Source organism: Rhincodon typus, chromosome 11 (assembly GCF_021869965.1).
Source record: "Rhincodon typus isolate 14 chromosome 11, sRhiTyp1.1, whole genome shotgun sequence".
In the NCBI taxonomy this organism is placed as follows: domain Eukaryota; kingdom Metazoa; phylum Chordata; class Chondrichthyes; order Orectolobiformes; family Rhincodontidae; genus Rhincodon; species Rhincodon typus.
Genome location: NC_063342.1, coordinates 32,073,120 through 32,095,119, shown reverse-complemented (window position 1 = coordinate 32,095,119; position 22,000 = coordinate 32,073,120). Strand labels below are relative to the sequence as shown.

General features: G+C 39.2%; 1 protein-coding gene across 2 annotated transcripts in view; it reads left to right on the top strand.

Annotated features, from left to right (window-relative positions):
* The window catches only part of cd247 (CD247 molecule), a 147,279-nt gene that overhangs the window by 15,835 nt on the left and 109,444 nt on the right, over positions 1 to 22,000 (top strand). Inside the window, exon 1 of one of the 2 annotated variants that reach the window (XM_020518655.2) lies at positions 12,389 to 12,498. The exons of the other annotated variant lie outside the window; for it this stretch is intronic. Coding sequence (XP_020374244.1) covers positions 12,441 to 12,498 — 58 coding nt within the window. The 5' untranslated portion in view covers positions 12,389 to 12,440. Of the gene's footprint in view, positions 1 to 12,388; positions 12,499 to 22,000 lie in introns of those variants that run through there. 2 annotated transcript variants of the gene reach the window in all.

The following is a 22,000-nucleotide window of genomic DNA, read 5'->3' as shown; positions in this document are numbered from 1 at the left end:
GAGTTTTTATTTAAGCAAAAACAGTTGTCCTGTTTAGTACACTTTGAAGGTAGAATATTCCACAAATTATGCATTTTACAGATGAAACCCGAAAATGCTATCCCATTGAAGCTTTTATTTCAAGTGTGACATTTACATGAATGTGTGTATCTGAATCAAAATATTTTGGAAATATTTTCCCATTCTGTGTTTCTTTGTCAGAAATGTTATTTTATTGACAGTGGCATAGTATGCTATTTCTTTTTGCTCCTCTTCTTAATTTCTGGGAGAACTAGCATTTTTATAAGTAGGGAGAAAAATACTTTAATTTAATATAGCCACTAAATGATATGGCTTGGATTTATTCTTAACATTGTACTTGCAAAAGAATTTTGCAATGAATTTGTTGCACTTATCAATCCAGAAGATGTTATAACAAAAGAATAGAACATGGTTTATGTATATATAACTCTCAATCCTTCGTTCTCATCATTATATGGTGAATAGCTGAAGTCCCATTTCAGATCTCTATCACATTCCACAAGAACTTAAGCCTCTTGTCGTGTGTCTCCAAGCTTCCAATCAATTATTGACCTATGCCACTTACAAGGGAATGAGTTACCTCAAATTCCATATGTTGCTGCCTGTAGTCACATACACTGGCTGGACGTTTCTGTTGAAAAATAGCAAATTGCCAATGGGGATCTATTACTCTCACACATTTACTTACTAGTGTTTTAACTTCTAATTCCATCTTAGTTTCTCTCCCCTCTGAGCTATGTGTCAGAATCTCATTCTCTTGACAATCTAGTTTAAATCCACCCAAACAGCATTACTACCTCATGGTACCAAAAGTAGTCGGGAGATTACTACCTTTGAAGTCCTGCTTTTAAATTTTCTACCTAACTTCCTGTAGTCTGCCTGCAGGACCCTATTTCTCACTCTTCCTGTGTCAATAGTGCCAATGTGATCCAGGATCACTGGCTGTTCACCCTCCCCCTTTATAATGACCAGCAGTCATTCCATGACATCCTTGACCCTGACATCTGGGAGGCAATATAACATCCTGGAGTCTTTACTATGGACAGAGAAATGCCTATCTACTCCCCTCACTAACAAAACTCTGAATTGTCCTTCACCCTTCTTTCCTCACAATCACCCCCTCCACCTGAACAGCTGGACCACCCACAGTGACGTGCCTTGGTTAGAACATAGAACATAGAACTGTACGGCGCAGAACTTTTATCCTTAACCTCAGGTCTATCTAACCTCCACCCCTACCTTATACTCTCACCCATATGCCTATCTAATAGCCACTTAAATGCCCCTAATGAGGCCGGCTCCACTACCCTCTCTGGCAATGCATTCCATGCCCCTACCACTCTCTGAGTAAAGAACCTACCTCTGACGTCTCCCCTATATCTACCTCCACTCACTTTAAAACTATGCCCCCTCGTAATAGCTACCTCCACCCTAGGAAAAAGTCTCTGGCTATCCACTCTATCTATACCTCTGATCATTTTGTACACCTCTATCAAGTCACCTCTCATCCTTTATCATTCTAAAGAGAAAAGCCCAGCTCTCTCAACCTTTCCTTGTAAGACCTTCCCTCCATTCCAGGCAACATCCTGGTAAATCTCCTCTGCACCTTTTTCCAATACTTCCACATCTTTCCTGTAATGAGGCGACCAGAACTGGACACAATACTCCAGATGTGGCCGAACCAGGCCTTTGTATAGCTGGAGCATAACTTCACGGCTCTTGAACTCAATCCCTCTGTTAATGAAAGCTAACACACCATACGCCTTCTTAACAACTCTATCCACCTGGGTGGCAGATTTCAGGGAGCTGTGGACATGAACCTAGAGATCCCTCAGCTCCTCCACACTGCCAAGAATCTTTCAATTAACCCTGTATTCTGCTTTCAAATTTGTCCTTTCAAAATGAATCACTTCACACTTTTCAGGGTTAAACTCCATCTGCCACTTCTCAGCCCAGCTCTGCATCCTATCAATGTCCCTTTGTAACCTAGAACAGCCCTCCACATTATCCACAACTCGACCCACCTTCGTATCATCCGCGAACTTACTAATCCCCCTTCCACTCCTTCATCCAAATCATTTACAAAAATCACAAATAGAAGAGGACCCAGAACAGATCCTTGTGCTACACGATTCATAACTGAGCACCCTGTTGAATATTTTCCATTCACTAGCACCCTTTGTCTTCTAAGGGTTGGCCAATTCTGAATCCAATCTGCCACATTTCCCCCTATCCCATGCCTCCTTACCTTCTGCATGAGCCTACCATGGGGAACCTTGTCAAACGCCTTACTTAAATCTATGTATACCACATCCACTGCTCTACCTTCATCCACATGTTTGGTCACCTCTTCAAAGAATTCAATAAGGTTTGTGAGGCATGATCTACCCCTCACAATACTGACTATCACTAATCAAACTGTGCCTATCCAAGTGATCATAAATCCTATCTCTCAGAGCCCTTTCCAATAATTTGCCCACCACTGAAGTAAGACTAACTGGTCTGTAATTTCCAGGGTTATCCCTATTCCCTTTTTTGAACAAGGGAATGACGTTTGTCTCTCTCCAATCTGCGGGCACTATACCCATGGACAGGGAGGACGAAAAGATCATCGCCAAAGACCCTGCGATCTCTTCCCTCGCTTCCCATGGAATCCTTACTGTTCTGACTGACCTTCACAGAGAAGCCATCACTGTCACCATTTTCCAAAGGCAACAAGCTGCTTGCAAGTGAGTTGCACTCAGGAAACTCCTTCAATACCTGCCAGGTCCCTGGCTTCTAATTGACAGTAATACATTTCCCCCTCTGCCTGCTTTTTGTTCAGCTGTGCGGTAGCTATATTCTGTAATATGCTGTCCATGAACCTCTCAGCCCCATGCTGCCACTCAAACTCCAAAACCAAAATCTTGAGTTTCTCCAGCTGGAGTCAGCCCCTGCACACGTGGTCATCCAGATCACCAGCAACATCTAGGATTTCCCACATAGTGCAGGATGAAGCTCCTCAGACATACCTCAGCCAAACAGGTATATATCAATACCTCAGGAATCTAACAGAATATGGACCTTACTTATAATTTGCTGTTATCCCCACTTAAGTATAGACTAGAAAAATTTTACTTTTTTTTTCTCAAGCCCACCTCGAGTACAGCCCCAGTCTGCTGCTCCTCTGTGTGTGTTGGCTGCTCAAGTAATGTTTCCTGCTCAGCTATTGTGTTGTTGCTTTGACAGCAGTCATCAAGTAATCCATAGTGTAGGCTATTCAGTAAAAAGACTTACTGGAAATAAAGAACCTACAAGAGAAAGTAAGTCATCCAATGACATCAAGCACATGTGGTACCCTGGGTAACCATGGTGACAAATATCAGGAAGCTCTTTTCAGAACACATCATTTCTCTTTGTTCGTTCTTTTAATATGATTCTACGACAACTCCCACAATAATGACACAGAGTACCCAAGACTTTCATCCAGTATTCGACTGGGAAAGCAGAAAAAAGCAAATTCCATCTTTGCTACCAATAATGCACTTTTTTTGATTTCGGGTCCCCAGTGTGGTTCTGTTGCCTTTCTCTTGCACAAGACTGACTTGTCTATGGTGCAGTGACAATCCAGGAAGGCAGATTAGAAGTTAATAAGTACTCAGTAAATTGTGCTGTTACTTGTTGCCAATATATTGCTAAGGATTCATGGCTAATGTAAAAAGATATTCCCCTGTCACATAAGTTAAATTATTGGTCAATAGTGAGCAAGGGCACAGGCGCAACTATTCCAGAGGGAGACAAGGACTATAATTCCAAAACTATCCCCAACACTTGATGTAGAAGGGGACTGCAGGCAGCCTTGTGATTGATAAGAGTGACTGATGTTTGACACAAAATCACTCAAAGTAATGAGCTGCATAACTCTCTTATATATCTTAATCAATATTTTAGTGTCAGACCTGCCACTTATATTACCCTCCTTAGAAATGTTGATGGTGGGGAAGAACAAAGATCAGAAAATTCCAGCGTCCATCACTTTCAAATATATACAAACAATTGAAAGATAATGCAGGAATCAAACCTTTTTTAAAATGTCCAATTTTTGGATTTTACAGGCCGTGTTGAGGATAGAAACCACTCTGACCTTTAACAGTTCCGACTAAAACCTGAGAGATGAGTTAACAGCTGTTGCTGGGAAGGATGGAAAATAAAACACTGAAATAATGGAAGAAATAAACTAAAGAAGACTGGGATGTGCTTTACTCAGATAAAATGACTGCAGAGCAATGCTGTTGCCAAGGCAACTTTGACCCCAATGACCAAACATGATTTTGTACTTGTGCCTGTAACTTAAGAGGCGAGCATCAGCAATTTTTACTCACCACTAGCTCCGGCTTTAGTGCTCTTGTTCCCTGAAGATTAATTTTGAACTCTAGTAGATACCTTCCTTCTTCACGGTGTCAGTTTGGGTGAATGAAACTGTCAACTATCACTAAATTACTAATCATAGAGCAAATCATGGGCAAAATTTTATGATTGGAGAGCAAGTCTATAACACTCTGATAGGGCTTGTGATATGACAGTAATTGCCCACAGCTCAGGATGCTGGTGTTGAAATCTAAGACCAAGGCAATAAATGGTAAGGTATTCCTGACCCCAGAGTGAAAGGCTGAAAGACAGTGAGAAGGTGGGGTGGGAAAGCTTTGGTGACCGGAAAGTAGTGAGAAACTACATTGAGGTGATTATCTGATTAGTCCATTTGCCAAGATGTTTCCTTACAGGGCTGCAGTGATGATTAAATCATCAAAGCTCTTATTAAAAGAGCTTTCGGAATTTTGCCAGGCAGCCACTATGTGAGTGTTTGTGGGACCCAGAGGATCTCAGGGCCCCACGATCCAAAAAGAAGTCCATTCTTTAGCTAGACACAAGCCTACGACCCCAGTGGGCCTTCGGGAAGATGCCAGCTTGCCCCTTTTGTTTTAACATCTTTCCTTTACCCCTCCAAGGTAGCCTCCATATGGACATGCCTTCAATGTTACTAATAGATAGAGAGCCTGTTGGTGATCAATTAGGGACCACCACCTGTACTAAAATTGCTAAGCAGTCCTGCTGTTAGAAAGTATGGTTTGACGGCATGTGTTTGAACCCGATGTTGGGGCGCTGAGGCTTACGGGAACATCCTTCCCAATGTCCTCCAGTGCAAGCTGTCAGTGAAAAGGTGGCTGAAATTTACCCAATGGATGCAGAATGGAAGGAAAACGTATAAAAACAGCCAAAGGTACCTTTGGCGTTCGCTCTGTAGCAACAACTCCAATTTGCACCCAGCTTCTCCTAGTCTAATCCCCATTCCTAATCTCAGTCTCCCTCCCCACAGAATTTTCTTCATGACAGCAAGAAATCTCTTTCCTCATTTGCAGGTGAACACGTAAGATATATGCATTGGTCTTTCCTAACTCTGGAGGAATTTGAGTGCTGACGAAGAGGGATTGTATGAAATTTGAGGTTTTCCCAGGTTCTGGGTAGTTTTCATAGAATCATAGAATCCCTACAATATGAAAACAGGCCATTCAGCCCAACAAGTCCAACCGCCCCTCCGAAGAGCATCCCACCCTGACCCATTCCCTGCCCCTGTATTTCCCACGTCTGACCCACCTAACCTAAACATCCCTGGGCACTATGGACAATTTAGCACAGCCAATCCAACTACCCTGCACATCTTTGGACTGTGGGAGGAAACCGGAGCACCCGGAGGAAACCCACGCAGACACAGGGAGAATGTGCAAACTCTACACAGACAGTCACCTGAGGCTGGAATCAAACCTGGGTCCCTGGTGCTGTGAGGCAGCAGTGCTAAGCACTGAGCCACTGTGCTGCCCTAATTTCACTCCACAGTCCATATCTGGAGAAGGCTGTAGCTCAGTTTTAGGTAGGGAGCCTATAGCTGGGATAGTAGTATGTGGGGGTTTGGGAGGGTCTGGATTGGCCAGGAGACATCAACATACATTCTGAATATGAGCATATTGTATAGAAGCTGCTTACATTTGAGGGAAGAGGATTGAAAATATTGAAAAGTTAATTTGAACCCTAAGACCCATCTGGGTTTAGAGATTCACTGCAAGATGAGTTTGTGGCAGATTTTACAAGTCCTTGCGGAATTCCATCTGTTGGAAACTTAGGTACACACATCATAGAAAACCATTGGACATATGTTTATGGTATAATGATACTGTTGTTAGCAGGCTATCCTCTAAGTTATCATTAGCATCTCAACGAGACGTGCTAATTTTAACCATAAACACGTAAGGTTATTAATGCTGATTGTAAGCTCCTTCACTTTCTGCAAGTACTATTCATTCTTCTGGATTTCACTTGTATGTCAAATAACTGAAAATTTTCCAAAAAAAATCCTTTAGAAATCATCTAATCAAAAACTTGAAAAAAAATTGCTGAATTGAAAATGTGGTTCAACGTTTTAATCTGTTTGCCTCCATTACATTCTAAACAAGATTTTATGTTATCATCATTGACAGGGCCTGCCATCAGAAGGACCTACTCACTGCCTCATTAATGTCAAGCTAACAGAAAAAAAATCCTTCGTGGGGATTTTCTGCTGTGATGGAGTCCACATGAAAGGGAATGGGAAATGTTTGTGACAGGGGAAATATATCAAAGGCAGCTGCCTTAGGGCACCTGAGAAAACCATTTTTATTTTGTTGTTTGAATTGAACTGTGAGAGCTGCGATCAATTCCATCCCCTTTAAAATAGAAAGCCCTCTATAAACGGAGAATGCACAGACATTCCTTGCACTGCTGTTGATAGAGCACACAACGGGAAATTGGTTGGATCATGTCAGTTGAACATTCTGAATCTGGCTGAGAAAAATTGCCCTGGGGTGTATTTCTTCCAGTCATCTGCCACACCAGCAGAAAATCCTGCATGTTTTATTTAACAAAAAGAAGTGTTTTGTACAATTAATTGCTGTCATTTCTTTCACCATCCGTTCTGAAAATCCTAATTTTATGCAAAACTGCGTAAGTAGAGTTATCAAATCTACTGAGGCATATTGGCCTCAAAAGCTCATTTCCTTTTGGCATATTAACTGTCAATGATTGATAACAACAGCTTCAATTGCCCCCCAGGGCAGCCAAACTTGGTCATCAATGAGAGGTGCCAATTACTCCAAAGTGCGTCATTAAAGTGCAGGAGCAGAGCAGAAAGGTGCCATGATGATGCAGTAAAGCTGGTTATGTGTCAGATGCCAAGGCCCATGGAGTATGCTCTGAGATGGTGGTGGATCGTAACTCAGGTCTGGAGGAGCAAACACACAACTTGAATCACCACTCAGGCTTTCACGCCTGGTATTCTCACCATCTGGTTTCTAGCTATCAGGCAGTGGAAGAATGGGAGCCTGCATATTAATAATGTGAGATTAGGATGTAATGAGGTTAATAATGATCAATGATCCCTGTTAATAGGCCTTTTGGTGCACACGAGTACGAATCTTGTCTCAGTGTCTGGGAATTGTTTGGAAAGTGAACTTGTCGGTCTTGGCATTAAGAAAGGCCTTTGACAAGAAGCTGCACAGGAGAGTTCTAAATACGATAAGAGCCCATGGTGTTAGGGAGAAAGTACTGGCATGGATAGAAGATTGGCTGACCGGTAAAAGGCTAAGAGTGGGGTTAAAGGGTTTTTTTTCAGGATGAAAGCTGGTGACTAGTAGAGATAAGTAGGGGTTCACGTTGAGGCCAAAACTATTCATGTTATACATGAATGACCTGGAGGAAGGAACTTAGGGCATTGTTGCTAAGTTTGCCGATGACACAAAGATAGGTGGAGGGGCAGATAGCGTTGAGGAGGCGGGGAGGCTGCATAAGGATTTGGAGAGGCTAGAAGAGTGGGCAAAGAAGTGGCAGATGGAATACAATGTGAGAAATTGTAAGGTTATGCAATTTTGGAAGACCGAGGCATAAACTGTTTTCTAAATGGGGAAAGGCTTCGGAAATTTGAAACACAAAGGGACTTGGGAATCCTAGTTCAGGATTTTCTTAAAGTTAACATGCAGATTCAATTGGCAGTTAGGAAGGCAAATGCGAAGTTCGCACTTCAAGGGATCTGGAATACAAGAACTGAAATGTACTGCTGAGGCTGTATAAGGCTCGGGTCAGGCTGCATTTGGAATATTGTGAGCAGTTCTGGCCCCATATCTAAGGAAGGATGTGCTGGTGCTGGAGGGAGTTCAGAGGAGATTTACAAGAATGATCCCGGGGAGTGAAGGGCCTGTCAATTGAGGAGTGGTTGAGGACTCTGGGTTGAAAGAGTTTAGAGGAATCGGGGGATCTGACTGAAAATTGCAGAATACTGAGAGGTCTAGATAGAGTGGATGTGGAGAATATGTTTCCACCGGTAGGACCTGAGTGAAGCTCAGAGTGAACTACCCTTTAGAACTGAGATGAGGAGGAATTTCTTCAGCCAGAGAGTGGGGAATCTGTGGAACTCATTGCCACAAAGGGTTGTGGAGGCCAAGTCATCGTGTGCATTTAAGACAGGGATAAATAGGTTCTTGATTGGTAAGGGGATCAAGGGTTATGGGGAGAAGGCAGGAGAATGGGGGTGAGAAACATATCAGCCATGATCGAATGATAGAGCAATCTCGATGGGCCAAATGACCTAATTTTGCTCTTGTATCTTATTGTCTATGGTCTTAAAGGCCTTGATTGATGTCATATGAATCTCTTTTTTTTTTCAAATAGCTCAAATCACTCAGAGCCTGGGAAGCCTCTGCTTACAAATTCTTATTGTCTGCATGTTTCCAGTAGTTCAAAGCTTTATAAAGAGACCCAGTTCAGTCTGCAGATTAAAACAGGAAAGAACACTACCACATAGCTATCCAGGTGGTTTCTAAACAGGTCACAAAGATTCTATACATTCAGGGGCCTTCCCCTTACATCTTCCCACTGAAGTGCAGGAGATCCAACACTTGCCTATTAACCTGCCCATCCCCATTTTCAAATTATCCTGAACTATCCTTTCAGGTGAACTAGTGATTCACTGGCACTTGTTTCAATTTGATGTGTGCTGTTCATGAATTGATTCTCTCTGCATTGGAAGCACCAAATGCTAGCTAGATGATCAATTTGTTGAACATCCCTGTTTAAACCCCAAGTGTGATCCTGAGTCACTTGTCATTTCACTTCTACTGTGACCTCTTGTGCTCAGCCTCCTGAATATGCTGTTAAAATGAAGCTGAATAGAAGCTTTCGGTTAGGCACTTTGCAGCCTTCCAGATCCAGCATCGAATACATCTTGTGGATAGTGATCAATTCTGCTATTGCCATTTACATCACTTCTATATCTACCTTGTATGTTTTGTAAGGGACTACCTTATTGGACTATACAGTGGAATGGACATCAAACATTGCTATATAACTAAAATATCAGTAGAGATTTGCAACTTGAAAATTAAGTCGGATTGTTTGGTACATTTCCAGTTGTGCAAGACTATATTGCTTATAGATCAGTGAGATTGTTACACGATTGAAACACAATGGTATTAGGAGTCTTTGAGATAGGGAAAGACTGCATGATGACAGCCATCAGATTGATCCAGCTGTAGTTGACCTGTGAGGGCTGAGCAAACTGAAGCACCCAGAGCTAGCAAACAGAAAATATCTCATTTTAATAGAGGACCATAACTTGAAACATTACCTTTGTTTCCCTCTCCACAGATGCTGCCTGAACTGCTAAATATTCCCACTATTTTGTTTTTATTCTGTATGACTTTTGATGCTCTCATTTCAACTGAGATTATCATCTAAGTGCTGATGCCTATTTGAAGGGAGTAGAGGCCTCTGTCAGGAGATTTTTGGGCTACCCTTGTCTTTCTACCACCTTCTCTCAGGTGGTCCTAGGAATTGACAGTAAAAGGGTTGGGAAAGTCGTAAAATGTATTAATTCTGCCCCTTCCCAAAGTGACAGGAAAAGGCCCAGTGGGAAGGACTTGACTGATTAAAAGATGAAATCAGGTTAAGGTTAGATAGTTCTTCATTTTCTGGTTTTTTTTCGAAGATTATCCTGCAGTATTTGTGATAGGATAATGGAGGAAAACTCATCCTAATCTCTCTAATACAGTTCCATGCACATATAAGTACTTTATTCTACAAATTATTGCAAGAGATGTTGCTGTTTTAAATTGATTGGAGCTTACAGAAGTGATCTTTATCTTCTATTACATCCACTTGCCGTCTCTCAATTCTGCCTGATATAATCTGTTCAAAATCACAGGGTGCAAACTTCTTTGGAATGCTTGGTGAAACTGTACTACCATCGTTGTTGGCACTCATTCAGTTTCTTCATCTTAAAAAAGAAGCTGTACAGAGTTCAATTGAAAATCTCTGATACATTCCCAGCACTGATGATGTACTCAGGACCCATTGTGACGGTGTTGAATTCCAGTAAAAAGTGCGGAAAATAGCACCAAGAGGCCAATGGTGAAATATATGCCATCTATGGATCATGCTAACCATAAGAGGGCCAATCAAGGGTCAAAACACAGACTGACACTATCAGCATGAGGAAACTGCTAAGTCAAGACAAGCTGAAGACAAATATCATGGCAAACTAAAGGAGTTGAAAATGTGACAATATTTCCATCTTCTTAATGTCAACATGTTAAATTCATCTGTTGAGGTTGAGCTGCTGAACTAGTTGTGCTTAAGGCAAAGATTTTCAATGATATTTCTGCTACTTGTCCAAGTCCCACACAACCTGAGTACACCTGACACCTGAACCTCGCTGGCTACCTGTCCAGCCTACTCCCTCTGCTTTTAGAGACTAGACCCAGGCCAGCTCTGATTCTGTCTTCGCCAGCTCCTGGATGAAGCTGTAGGTGCAGCTCACTGATCACATGGAAATGAGGCCCAACCTTAAAAATGGTTCACTTCCAGCTGGTGCTTGCTAGGTGGAAGCAACCAATGAAAATCCAACTCCATTTAAGTGAAAACTTCATCCTCACTGCTGCTTCATGAAACAGTGAAACCTAGTAGTAATCTGGGTTGCACTCTGTCTTAATTCGTAGGATGTGACAACTTTTATTGGCAATGCATAATACTAGAGTTCACTAACTGAGAATGGTTATTATTTTCAAACAGGTATTTTAAAAATGAACTACTTTAGGTCACAATAGTTTTAACTCTACTGTAAATAACCAGTATGAAGAAAGCAGTGTGAAAATTGATATGGTAACTCTGAAAATGTCATGATGGAATTTCTCCTTGAAGTTCTTGTGCTAATGGTACTCCAGTGATGATCTTGGATGCGGAACTTCAGAATGTTGAATCATCAATTTTGAAGAACTGGTCGTGTATGTCCAGATCAGATTGCTGTGTGAGGAGGAGAAGAAGTGAAGAAGAATTCAAGGTTAAGGGTGTTTCTATGGCTCTGCTGTATGCACCAGACGCTTAAGTCAACCAAACAATGTTTGACTTCACATTCTGTTTAGATAAAACTATTATTAAGGTAAACCTGGTGGCTTATACCATAAGTTAAATAGGATACAAATCATAAGCTTATGTATGAATTGTAAAGAAACAGTATCACAATGGTCCGTTAAATCTGACTGGAATACTTTCTAGTTACATAATTTGTTTCTTTTTAAATCCTCCCTCCTTTACACATCTTAAAACAAATCAAAAAGTGAAAACTTCTCAAAGTTATACAATGCAGTAAAATAATAGAATATTAATACAATGGAGTATAATTAACTTTTAGGTCAGTCAATGAGAGCATTAAGCACCAAAATTAAAAATCATGACAACTATTCACTTTTAAGTATTTTCACTAAATTTACATTTTAGTTTCTCTGAAAATGAGAATATATGTGTGAATAACCAAATGAGATAAGGGGTCAATAAATAATGCAAATAAATCTGTTTGGAAGTGAATTAAGCTAAGCAAAAGCAAGGAGGACTTTAGGTGAGAGATAGTAGGAACTGCAGATGCTGGAGAATCTGAGACAACAAGGCGTAGAGCTGGATGAACACAGCAGGCCAAGCAGAAATTTTTCTGAAGAAGGGTCTAGGCCCAAAATGTCAGCCTTCCTGTTCCTATGATGCTGCTTGGCCTGCTGTGTTCATCCAGCTCTACGCTGTGTTGTCTCAGGACTTTAGGTGAAGTGACTTGCAGAGAAAGTGAGAGTAAAAGAAATGCAGCGTTAGTTGAAATGTTTCTGTGACTGTATATAAAATTCAACTAGAATAAAATAAGATATAATAAATTCATAAATTTGCTATCAGCATACAGATCTGAGCATTCACAGCATGTAGGCTGTACACAAGCTCAACTGCTAGCCACTTCCTGAACGCACAGCAAAAACCAAGTCACGGTGTACTGTCAGTAACAAAAGGCCTGAGTGGAAAAAAGCAAGGGAAGAACACAAAAGATAATGAAATTGAAGTGGATTTGTGCCGTATTGTGCCTTGTCACCAAATTACAATTATCTGGTAAGATTCTCTTAGTATTTTTTTAAAAATTAAAAAAAAAAATTCTAGCATTGAAATGTAGGTAAGATGTCACTCATTGGGTAAAAATTTGAGGAAATTGTCCTCGACATTTTTGGCATTATATAAATGACCAACTGGTATTACATCATTCTAGTGAAGTACTTGCTTGCAGGCGGTCTGCGAAATGAATGATTATTGTGAGAAGGTGAAAGTTTGCAGAAGTGTCTAAAAAATGAACATAAAATGACAACCAACTAATCAACCAAATGAATATGAAGGTTTTTCCATTAGGTTTTAAGGAGGAAAGAAATTTACTGTGCCAAATTTCTGGTTCATTTTATCATGTCTGGATGCTGAAATGTTCTTATTGACTTAATAAAAGATTGTGAAAACTCTAATTTATTACTTAAATCCTCTATCTTCAAGAAATAGAGGCATAACTGATTAAAGCAGAATCAAAACATCATTTTTATGATTACTCTTTTTCAGTGTTATTGTATGTACATCTTTCAAAAATATCAATAAAATTACTCATTTCCAAACTAGTCAAATTGTGCTCGAGTTAGTTTTATGGTATTTTTTTTAAAGCTTCATATTAATAATAGAGTAGATACAATCGCAATTTGTTATATATCTAATATACCCTTTATTATGAATTTATTTAAAAAATTAAAGTTTAAACATAAAATAGTTTACAAATCCAAGTCTCATTTGAACTAAGAAAATGTCATTTCCGCTGCACTAGCATGATGTTAATGGCTTTGATTTGCCAAACAGCCACTTTGTAACAATTGCTTCCCTTTAAACATGGGATAAGATATATGGTAACATAGAAAGAAATAATATGTTTGTTTTTTAATCATTACAACATTCAGTCTTCATTCTGGTGCAACACAATAGTATTCTGAAGCAATCCCTCTGCAAAATTTGTGAGTGTCCAGTTCAGAAATATCATCTATAAAGAAAAAATACAAAGATGTTTTCAGGCAAGTCATAGTTCTCCATGAAACCACAGGGCCAACATAGATATGGCATCTTTAACTAGCATAAAACAGTGATTGGTTCATAAAATTTTAGTCACAGTACACTGGGGAAATTATAAGTTTACATTTTAGAAAAAAAGACTAAAAACTGTTGCTAGAAGAAAGGCCAATTTTGTGCTTATAATGACTTGTATGTGACACCATGCTTTCTTTAGCATCTTAGTTATTAGTTTAAGCATAGTTATATTCAAACATTTCTTAGAGTAAGTCTATTATACTTGATTTTCTTTTAATGCATATGGATGACCATGTGCTTAATAGTAAATTTTGATCATGAAATTGTCATAACTGGTTTATACAGTGAATCAACTGACTGTGTCACAAAATGGCGGCAACTCCTCTACAAACATTCTAGCTGTCAGTTTAATGCTTCCACATGAGAAGCTATTCATTATGAGTTAACTTCTAAAGATTTTTGAGGTACATGCTGTATAGGTGTCATATAAATGCTGTAAGTTTGAAATGATGATGTTACTTATGCACACCCTAAGATTTTTACAATGAATGAATCACAGTTTACTCACTCTAAAGAAAGCATGTCTCACTTAACCTATTGACATTCATGATGTCTGAAATCAATTTAATCAACAAAGATTATAGTTTACTTGTATGTTTTGTAATTATTGTGAAATATTATTTTTATGAATTTAAATAATTGAATCAGAAATTGTAAGGACATCAAATAGCCATTCTATTAGCTGTGTGTAGCAAGTATTACAGATTCCATATTTTATTTGTTCATTGTGAGCTTAATTGAGAGAAGCACCTCAACCTTCGAAGCTACTGAATTGTTATTGAGAATTCAGTAAAATTTTCCTTTTCAAATACCATGTCCATCAATGAAATTAAATTCAAATTAGAATACACTAGGCTATTTTGACAAAGTTAGGCATATTTAGATTTCTTTTTCCCAAGCAATTACGTAAGTTTTAAGAACTGAACACAGAAATAATTGGCCACTCTGTTTCCAATATAGAAATATCAGAAATAAGTCACCCTCAGGGGCAATCTCTGAAATATAGTTCCTGAAACAGGAGCTCTGGATGTCCAGATCATTCTCAGACAGCCTGCTTCTCCTCTGAAACCTTGATGAGGAGACTTGTCTCTTGGAGCAACTTCAGATAATCCAGAAAGCCTTAGCTGCAAATGTATTGTGGTCTTGTTTGGATAAACAATAGGAAGCCTCTGAGTGCTCGGTCCCAGTAGATATTTCAGTTTGACTCGGCTAAACTCCAGCAGTATCCATGCAACACCAAAATCTTACTCTGCCAATCTGAATCCATGTTCCTTAACTTTAGGTAAAGTTGTTTATAATGAAACTGTGTCTTCTGCATCACACATACTTGAACTTTATTGAGTAATTTCTCAGTTGTTTGGTTTTGAGACTCATGAACATGATGATGACTTACATTCATACAAGACTGCAAGCTATCCCAAAGTGCTTTACAGTAATTTTTGAAATGTGGTTATTGTTATAATGTAGGAACACGGCTTCAGCAGATAGAAAACCATTCTGGTGTGGTTTGGCATTTTGGTACTTTCAGGGTCTGTGTTTATAGCATGGTATCCAGGCATTGAAAGCAATGAACACATAGAGGTCGCACAAATAGTAATTTATAATGTCTAGATTTAGGAAAAGTCATTTCTAAAATTTCACTCTTGCTGAGATTGTCTTGTATCCTTTCCTTTGAAAAATGGGAGCTTTGTGTACAATATCAAGATGGAAAAGGAGCACAATACAGAAATGTGAAGAATAACATTTAGACTGAGTATACTCTATTGTTGCTGACTCCTGAGGAATTGAACTGACATGTATTAAAATAATAATGCAATAATTTCCGTGATGGGAGAATCTGCTTAAGTGTGTCAACTTCAAAGCTAGAATGCTTAAATAAAAATGACACAACTATTGTGTAATTAACATATAGTTCTATTAGAAATATAAAATCTGATCTGTTTACCATTTGGTAAGAAGAGTCTGTCAGTCTTGTCACTTGGGTCAGATGTAAAACACATTTTTCACTCCTACTGAAGAAGTTTGGAATAAACAGCACAGTATGAGGCTTAGATCATTGTCCTTCCAGTCCCAGTTTTCTAAACCTAATTTGCATTCAATAAATCCACAGTCACCATGTGATCAGATCATATCACTAAATATTGTTAGTTTTTAAGGATTGATATTTTCTGCATGTACCTTTATTATAGGCTGCACATGTCCGTCAAATACCAGTTTTTACGGCTTTACTGAATGAGAAATGTAATGTCAATAGCTGTCACTGCAAAAAAATCGCTGCTGTTGCTAAATTGTTAATTTTGAAGGGTTCTTGAGACAATATATGTGAATTTATTGTGCAATTATATTTGGTGCTGGTGAGGGTAGAAATGACTGGAACTTATGTCTAATTTTCAAACTTGTGATGGACTTTTAATCACTGGTTAAAGAGAAATATTTCTCTACGACAAATAGTTTTGGTGCAGAAGCATCTCACTTTTATGTTTCATACATATATTAATTAAATAAAAACTCCCTTGGATACTTAGTATTGTATAACAGATATCCAACACTTTAAACTGGGGAGAGGACTAATTCATGCTCATAAGAAATCTACAGAAACTTTTTTTATTATCGTAAGCTGTAAGCCAATACAAAATATATTGGTGCATATATAGTATTGGGTCATCACAAGATATATGAAGACATTGAAGGCAGTGCAGGAAAAGAAAACTAGTACTTAATTTAAGGCACTTAATTTGAGTTATGAAGATGGTTTGAGCAGCCTTTAATTGTTTACTTAGGAGAAATAAACCTGAGAGAAGAGATGATTCAAGAATTCAATATTTTTGAGAGAACAGATAATTTGAATATGTATAAAGTATCTGCAGGGGTCAAGTTAGCTCAATTGGTTAGACAGCCAGCATATAGATCGGATTAACACCAATAGCTTGAGGCTTGATCCTCATTCCATTTGCGATAGGCTTGAGATCTGTCACCTCGCCCTACTTGTAGTATAGTTAAGTCCTATTATTTTGCACTACTTAGCTGTAGTTCAGCAAATAATCACTAAGGATCTGCCTTCAGGTAGAGAACTGAAGAGGAATGTGCTTGAGATTGTCACAACCAGGCACTTGAGCTTCAGCTTAGAGGAGAGAAATAGACCGGATAGTTCAGATTTAGCTACTGAATGAAGTGGGTTAATTTTTGTTCTCTTTTAGTTAGCACTGCCGCCTTGAAGCACCAGGGACTCGGGTTCGATTCCAACCTTGGGCGATTGTCTCTGTGGAGTTTGCATGTTCTCCCCATGTCTGAATTGGTTTCCGTCGGATGTTCTAGTTTCCTCCTACGGTCTAAAGATGTGCTGGTTAGGTGAATTGGTCATGCCAAAAGTTTCCTGTGTTATCCTGGTATATGCAGGTTAGGTGGGTTAGCCATGGTAAAAACTCCATGCAGGGTTACAGAGGAGGGACGGAAGTGGGTCTAGGTGGGATGTTCTTTGGTGGGTTGGTGCAGACTTGATGGGCCAAATGGACTTTCTCTACACTATATTCCATGTTTCCATTCTATGATTTAGTGAGCTCACTATGTTTAGTAGACTTTAATTATGTTCATGGCCTTGTTCCTAAAGGTCACAACTTCCGCCTATTCTTTAGCACCATAACAATGATGCCTTGGTTTTGAATTAGGAGCATGTTATCTTATCCTTCAAAATGGAAATGCTTCTGTACAAGCCCAAACTTTTTATAGCCAATGTATGTTTTTGCTGTGATAATAAAATTAGGCAGCAACTTATAACTTAAGTTCACACTGGTTCAATACGCAGTGTGGCGCGTCAGTTTCAGACAGGCTGATACTTGCTTTCCCTCTGGAAATACAATAGTGCCACCTTTTTAAATAAAGTGCTTCATAATTAGTGATGGATTCTTCTTAATTGGTTGGATGACCCATGGCAGTTGAGGCACTAAAGGACTATTTGTTCCTAAGGCCCAGTGGAAAATCGTCCTCCCACCCAAGAACTTTGCTTCCCTGTAGTTGTATATTACAGAAGGAAATCAAAAGGCCCATTGTATCTGATCTGGCTTTCTGAAAGAAGTATCCACTTATTCCCATCTCTGATAGGGATAACTATTTATTCTCATTCCTCCGTCAAATCCTAATTTAAAAAAAAATTTCCACATGTTTATCTCCTTTCCATTTTAACGACAGTATGGAATCAGTTATATTTGTTTTTGATAGGACTTTCCATGTCATAAGAATCATTTGTATCTCAACGAGTGTCTTCTGTCCGTGACTTTCTCATCTCTCCAAAGGCAAGGACACATTATTTTAGCCATTGCAGAAGCAATGATTTATAATGATTAAACATTATCTCTCATGGTGTGAATGTTGCACAATTTTTCCACTTGTTGGAATAACAACTGGTTACATTTGTTTTTCCAGTGTTTCCATTGCCTTTCTTCTAAAGTTACAGTGAAAAATCCAGTCCTTTTTTTCTCTCTGCCAATAAAACATTTTATTTTCAGTTCTATCCACTTAACATCCTGCCTTTACAGATTTGAGCAATGTACTTGTGTTGACATTGTGGTGGTAATGTCACTGGATTAGATGACCAGGGGGCCAACTTGATGCTCTGGATTTGAACCCAACTGCAGCAGATAGTGAAATTTGAATTTGATGAAAATATCTGGACTTAAAAGCTAACTTAATGGCAACAACTGTTGATTATTTTAAAAACTCACCTGGTTTATTAATGTCCTTAAACAGAGTAAATGCTGGAGAAACTCAGCAGGCCTGGGTGCATCTGTGGAGAGTTAAAGTCTGATATGACTGTTCTCCAGAGTTCTGAAGAAGAGTCATATTGAGAAGAAGAGTCATATCGGACTTGAAACATTAATTCTGTTTCTCTCTCCACAGATGTGGCCTGACCTGCTGAGTTTCTTCAGTAATTTCAGTGCTGGTTTCAAATTTCCAGTATTCACAGTATTTTGCTTTAATCTGTCATCCTTATCTGGTCTGCCCTACACATGATTCCAGACACACAGCAATGTGGTTAGTTTGTAATTGCCCTCAGAAATGGTTGAGCAAGCCACTCAGTTTATGCCGCAATTAGGGATGGTAAATGTTTGCCGAACCAGCCACATCCATATCACATGAATGAATGAAACACTGATACAATACAAATAGAACCAGAAAAGGAGTCAGAGGAGTTCAGTGATGCAATGTCTGGTGAATGCAGACATCTTTTGATCATTCTGAAATTGCACTTTGTATTCCAAACTCTTAGCAACACGTATATTCGAAAAATAAATTAGGTTGTCTTACAAGGCAGCATCAGGTGATTTCTTTACTGAGGATTTTAAACAAGAATACAGAAACTAGAAAAGTGGTTACATTTTTTTTACATTAAACTTTTAAAGAAATATACAACTTATCCATGATTTAGAAAATGCAAGAAACACAGAAAGAATGAGTTCTCACTACCTTTTATATATTTGCAACATTCGGTTTATTTTATAGCTCTCACCTATTGGATCTTACCTTTCCAACATCCTAAAAACATTGTTGTCAATGATTTAATAGATAGCAGTGGCTCAGTGGTTAGCATGGCTGCCTCACAGCACCACGAACCTGGGTTCAGTTCCACCCTCGGGCGACTGTCTGTGTGGAGTTTGCATATGCTCCCAGTGTCTGCGTGGGTTTCCTCCAGGTGCTCCAGTTTCCTCCTACAGTCCAAAGATGTGCAGGCTAGGTGGATTGGTCATGCTAAATTGCCCATAGCGTCCACAGATGTTCAGGCTAGGTGAATTAACCATGGAAAATACAGGGATATAGGGATATGATGGGTCTGGGTGGGATGCTCTTTTGAGAGTCGGTTTGGACTCAATGGGTTGAATGGCCTGCTTCCATGCTGTAGGGATTCTATGATTTAACAGCTAACTTAACATGTTGTCTCAAGCTAAGAGGAACATTTGTCCATTTGTAGCATCTGCAAGGAGTCTTACAGCAGCATATGTTACCTTGTTCCTGAGTGTGTAATCTGTGAAATGGACTCCTAGTATGTGAGACCATCTGTCAGAACTGTATTTAGAGGATTATTCTGATCAATGTTGGTATCAAAAGTCCTGCAATGTGAAAGTGTGCTAATGAAGATGATTTTAAGTGTTCTCTAAGTTGTTCCAATGAGTAGGATTTCACAATACATTAACACCTACAGTAATGACTTTATAGGATGAAACAATCAAAAATACACCTACCCATGTGAAAATCAAAATAAAATGGTTTACAAAAAGAGTTAATTTTTCAAGTGTATGTTGGTAGATTCTCTAGTGTAAGTATATACGTGGAACGTTACAATAAACCATTCTTTTTCGTACTAAATTGTATTAATTATGTCCACTTTGAAAGTATGTATATTCATTATCATTTACTATATTGCCAATTTATGTGTTACTTTATTAATTCAGTTATTTATTGACAGGCCAATGATCAATGGAGCAACATTTGGCTACTTCTCAAACATGTACTTGGTTTTCAAAAACAGAAGTTGCTGGAAAAGCTCAGCAGGTCTGGCAGCATCTGTGAAGGAAAAAACAAAGTTAACGTTTCGGGTCCGGGATCACTTTCGGTTTTTGGTTTTGGTACTTGGTTTTTTTTTTTTGTTAATCAATTCAAAGGAAACATATTTTAGCACAAATGGACATATGAAAGCTAATCCAGTTGAAAAGTGTGATCGCAGCGGACTGATGCTCTTTCCTCTGTTTATGTTACCCTTTTACAATTTGATCTTGTTCAAACTCATTAAGTCCCTGCATGCACACACATCAACATAGATTGCCATCTTCAATTGTTTCCTTCCATATATTGACATTAATTTGATATTTCTTTTGAAATTCTGGCTATCTCTGTATCTCCAGTTGGCTGCCAAGGTTTCTCTGGCTGCAGCCCAATCACTTTAAGAATCTGAATGAATGGCTGAATTAATGAAATTGAGCATTAATAATTTTCGTACTGCTTTTATACTGCAGTTACATCAGATACCTCATCCACGGTATCTCAGAACTCCTATGTTTCTCCATGAGAGTACAGTGATGTGACATCCTGAAAACCTCAGTTAGCACCACCTCCCACCCACCCCTCCGAGCTAAGATGGCAGCCATCTGCATTTTCACGGCAAAAATTGTGAGCTGCCTTGAAAGTTTTCTGAGTTTTCAGTCAAAGTTCCATTGTAGAGAACCATAACAATCATGTTCATGAAGCTAGCTGCTTGGTCCGTGTTAGACAAATATGCCTCATATAACTTGCCCTAATATCAGTACACTTGGACAATGATGGCCATCAGGTTAACTTGACAACGTAACCATAGTAGCCCAAGTCAAACATAGACACACATGGGAATTCTTAAAGACATGGTTCTCAACCCATAATGCAATCAACAAACGTAACAACATCGCTTCATCAGAAGCAACACTGCTGATGTTACTAGCATGGTGACAAAACGTCTGAATGAAAACCAGCCGGCTCAGTGAGCAAGTCAACAACTTCACCCACAACTCGAGCTACAAATCTTTGCAAAAACCTTAAATGCCTCATATAATTTAAAAAAGAACTTGACAGAAATTGAATTTGAATTAATGAACGCTCTGAGCCACTGAATGCAGCCCATCAATCTTTGTTGGCAATCTGGGAAATCAAACACAGCACTTGTGCTCTTCAAAATAGCCAATATGTGATTTCACCCTTCAGCATCCTTCCCCCTCTGCTAGCCTGCTTTACACCGGTGACGAGTAACTCAAAATGTGAAGACCCTCCTATGGTCTATCCTCTAAAGTACACTGTCTGAGCTGGTGCATGCTGGGGCCGTCTTTATGAAGGATGGTTTCATCTTCCTGAATTGGCACCTTTGTAGTCGATTGAGGCAGAAGTTTGTTTTGAGTGTGATTGCAGAGCTGGGCAAGAAGTGGTTGGTGAAAGCAGTTTGCTACACAGTGTTTAGGGGAATGGAAGATCAGGGATCTGCAGAAACCCTGTATGACTTCATCTCTGTCTGCCTGTGATGGGAAGCATGTTTATTTTTATATAGAGGAGGTGTTTAGTAGGCAGATTTGATAGAATAGTTAATATTAATTGCATAAGAAGTGAAGTTTGAGGAAGTGAGGATCATAATAATGTTGAGTGTGTCAGTATGAATTCTTGGATGTGAGCATTTCTGGTTAGGCCAGCATTTGCTGCCCATCCCTAATTGCCCTAGAGAGATGGTGGGAGCTGCCTTTTTGAGCCTAGCAGTCCCAAGCGTACACTAACACTCACAGTGCTATCTGGAAGGGAGTTCCAGGGTTTTGGCCCAATGGGAAGATCCCAGCTGATACTAATACTGGAGAATTCAGATCCCAGAACTAAACCTGACTTGATAGATCATAAGTTTCACTTTTCCATTTGGTTAATCATAGAATCCCTACAGTGTGGA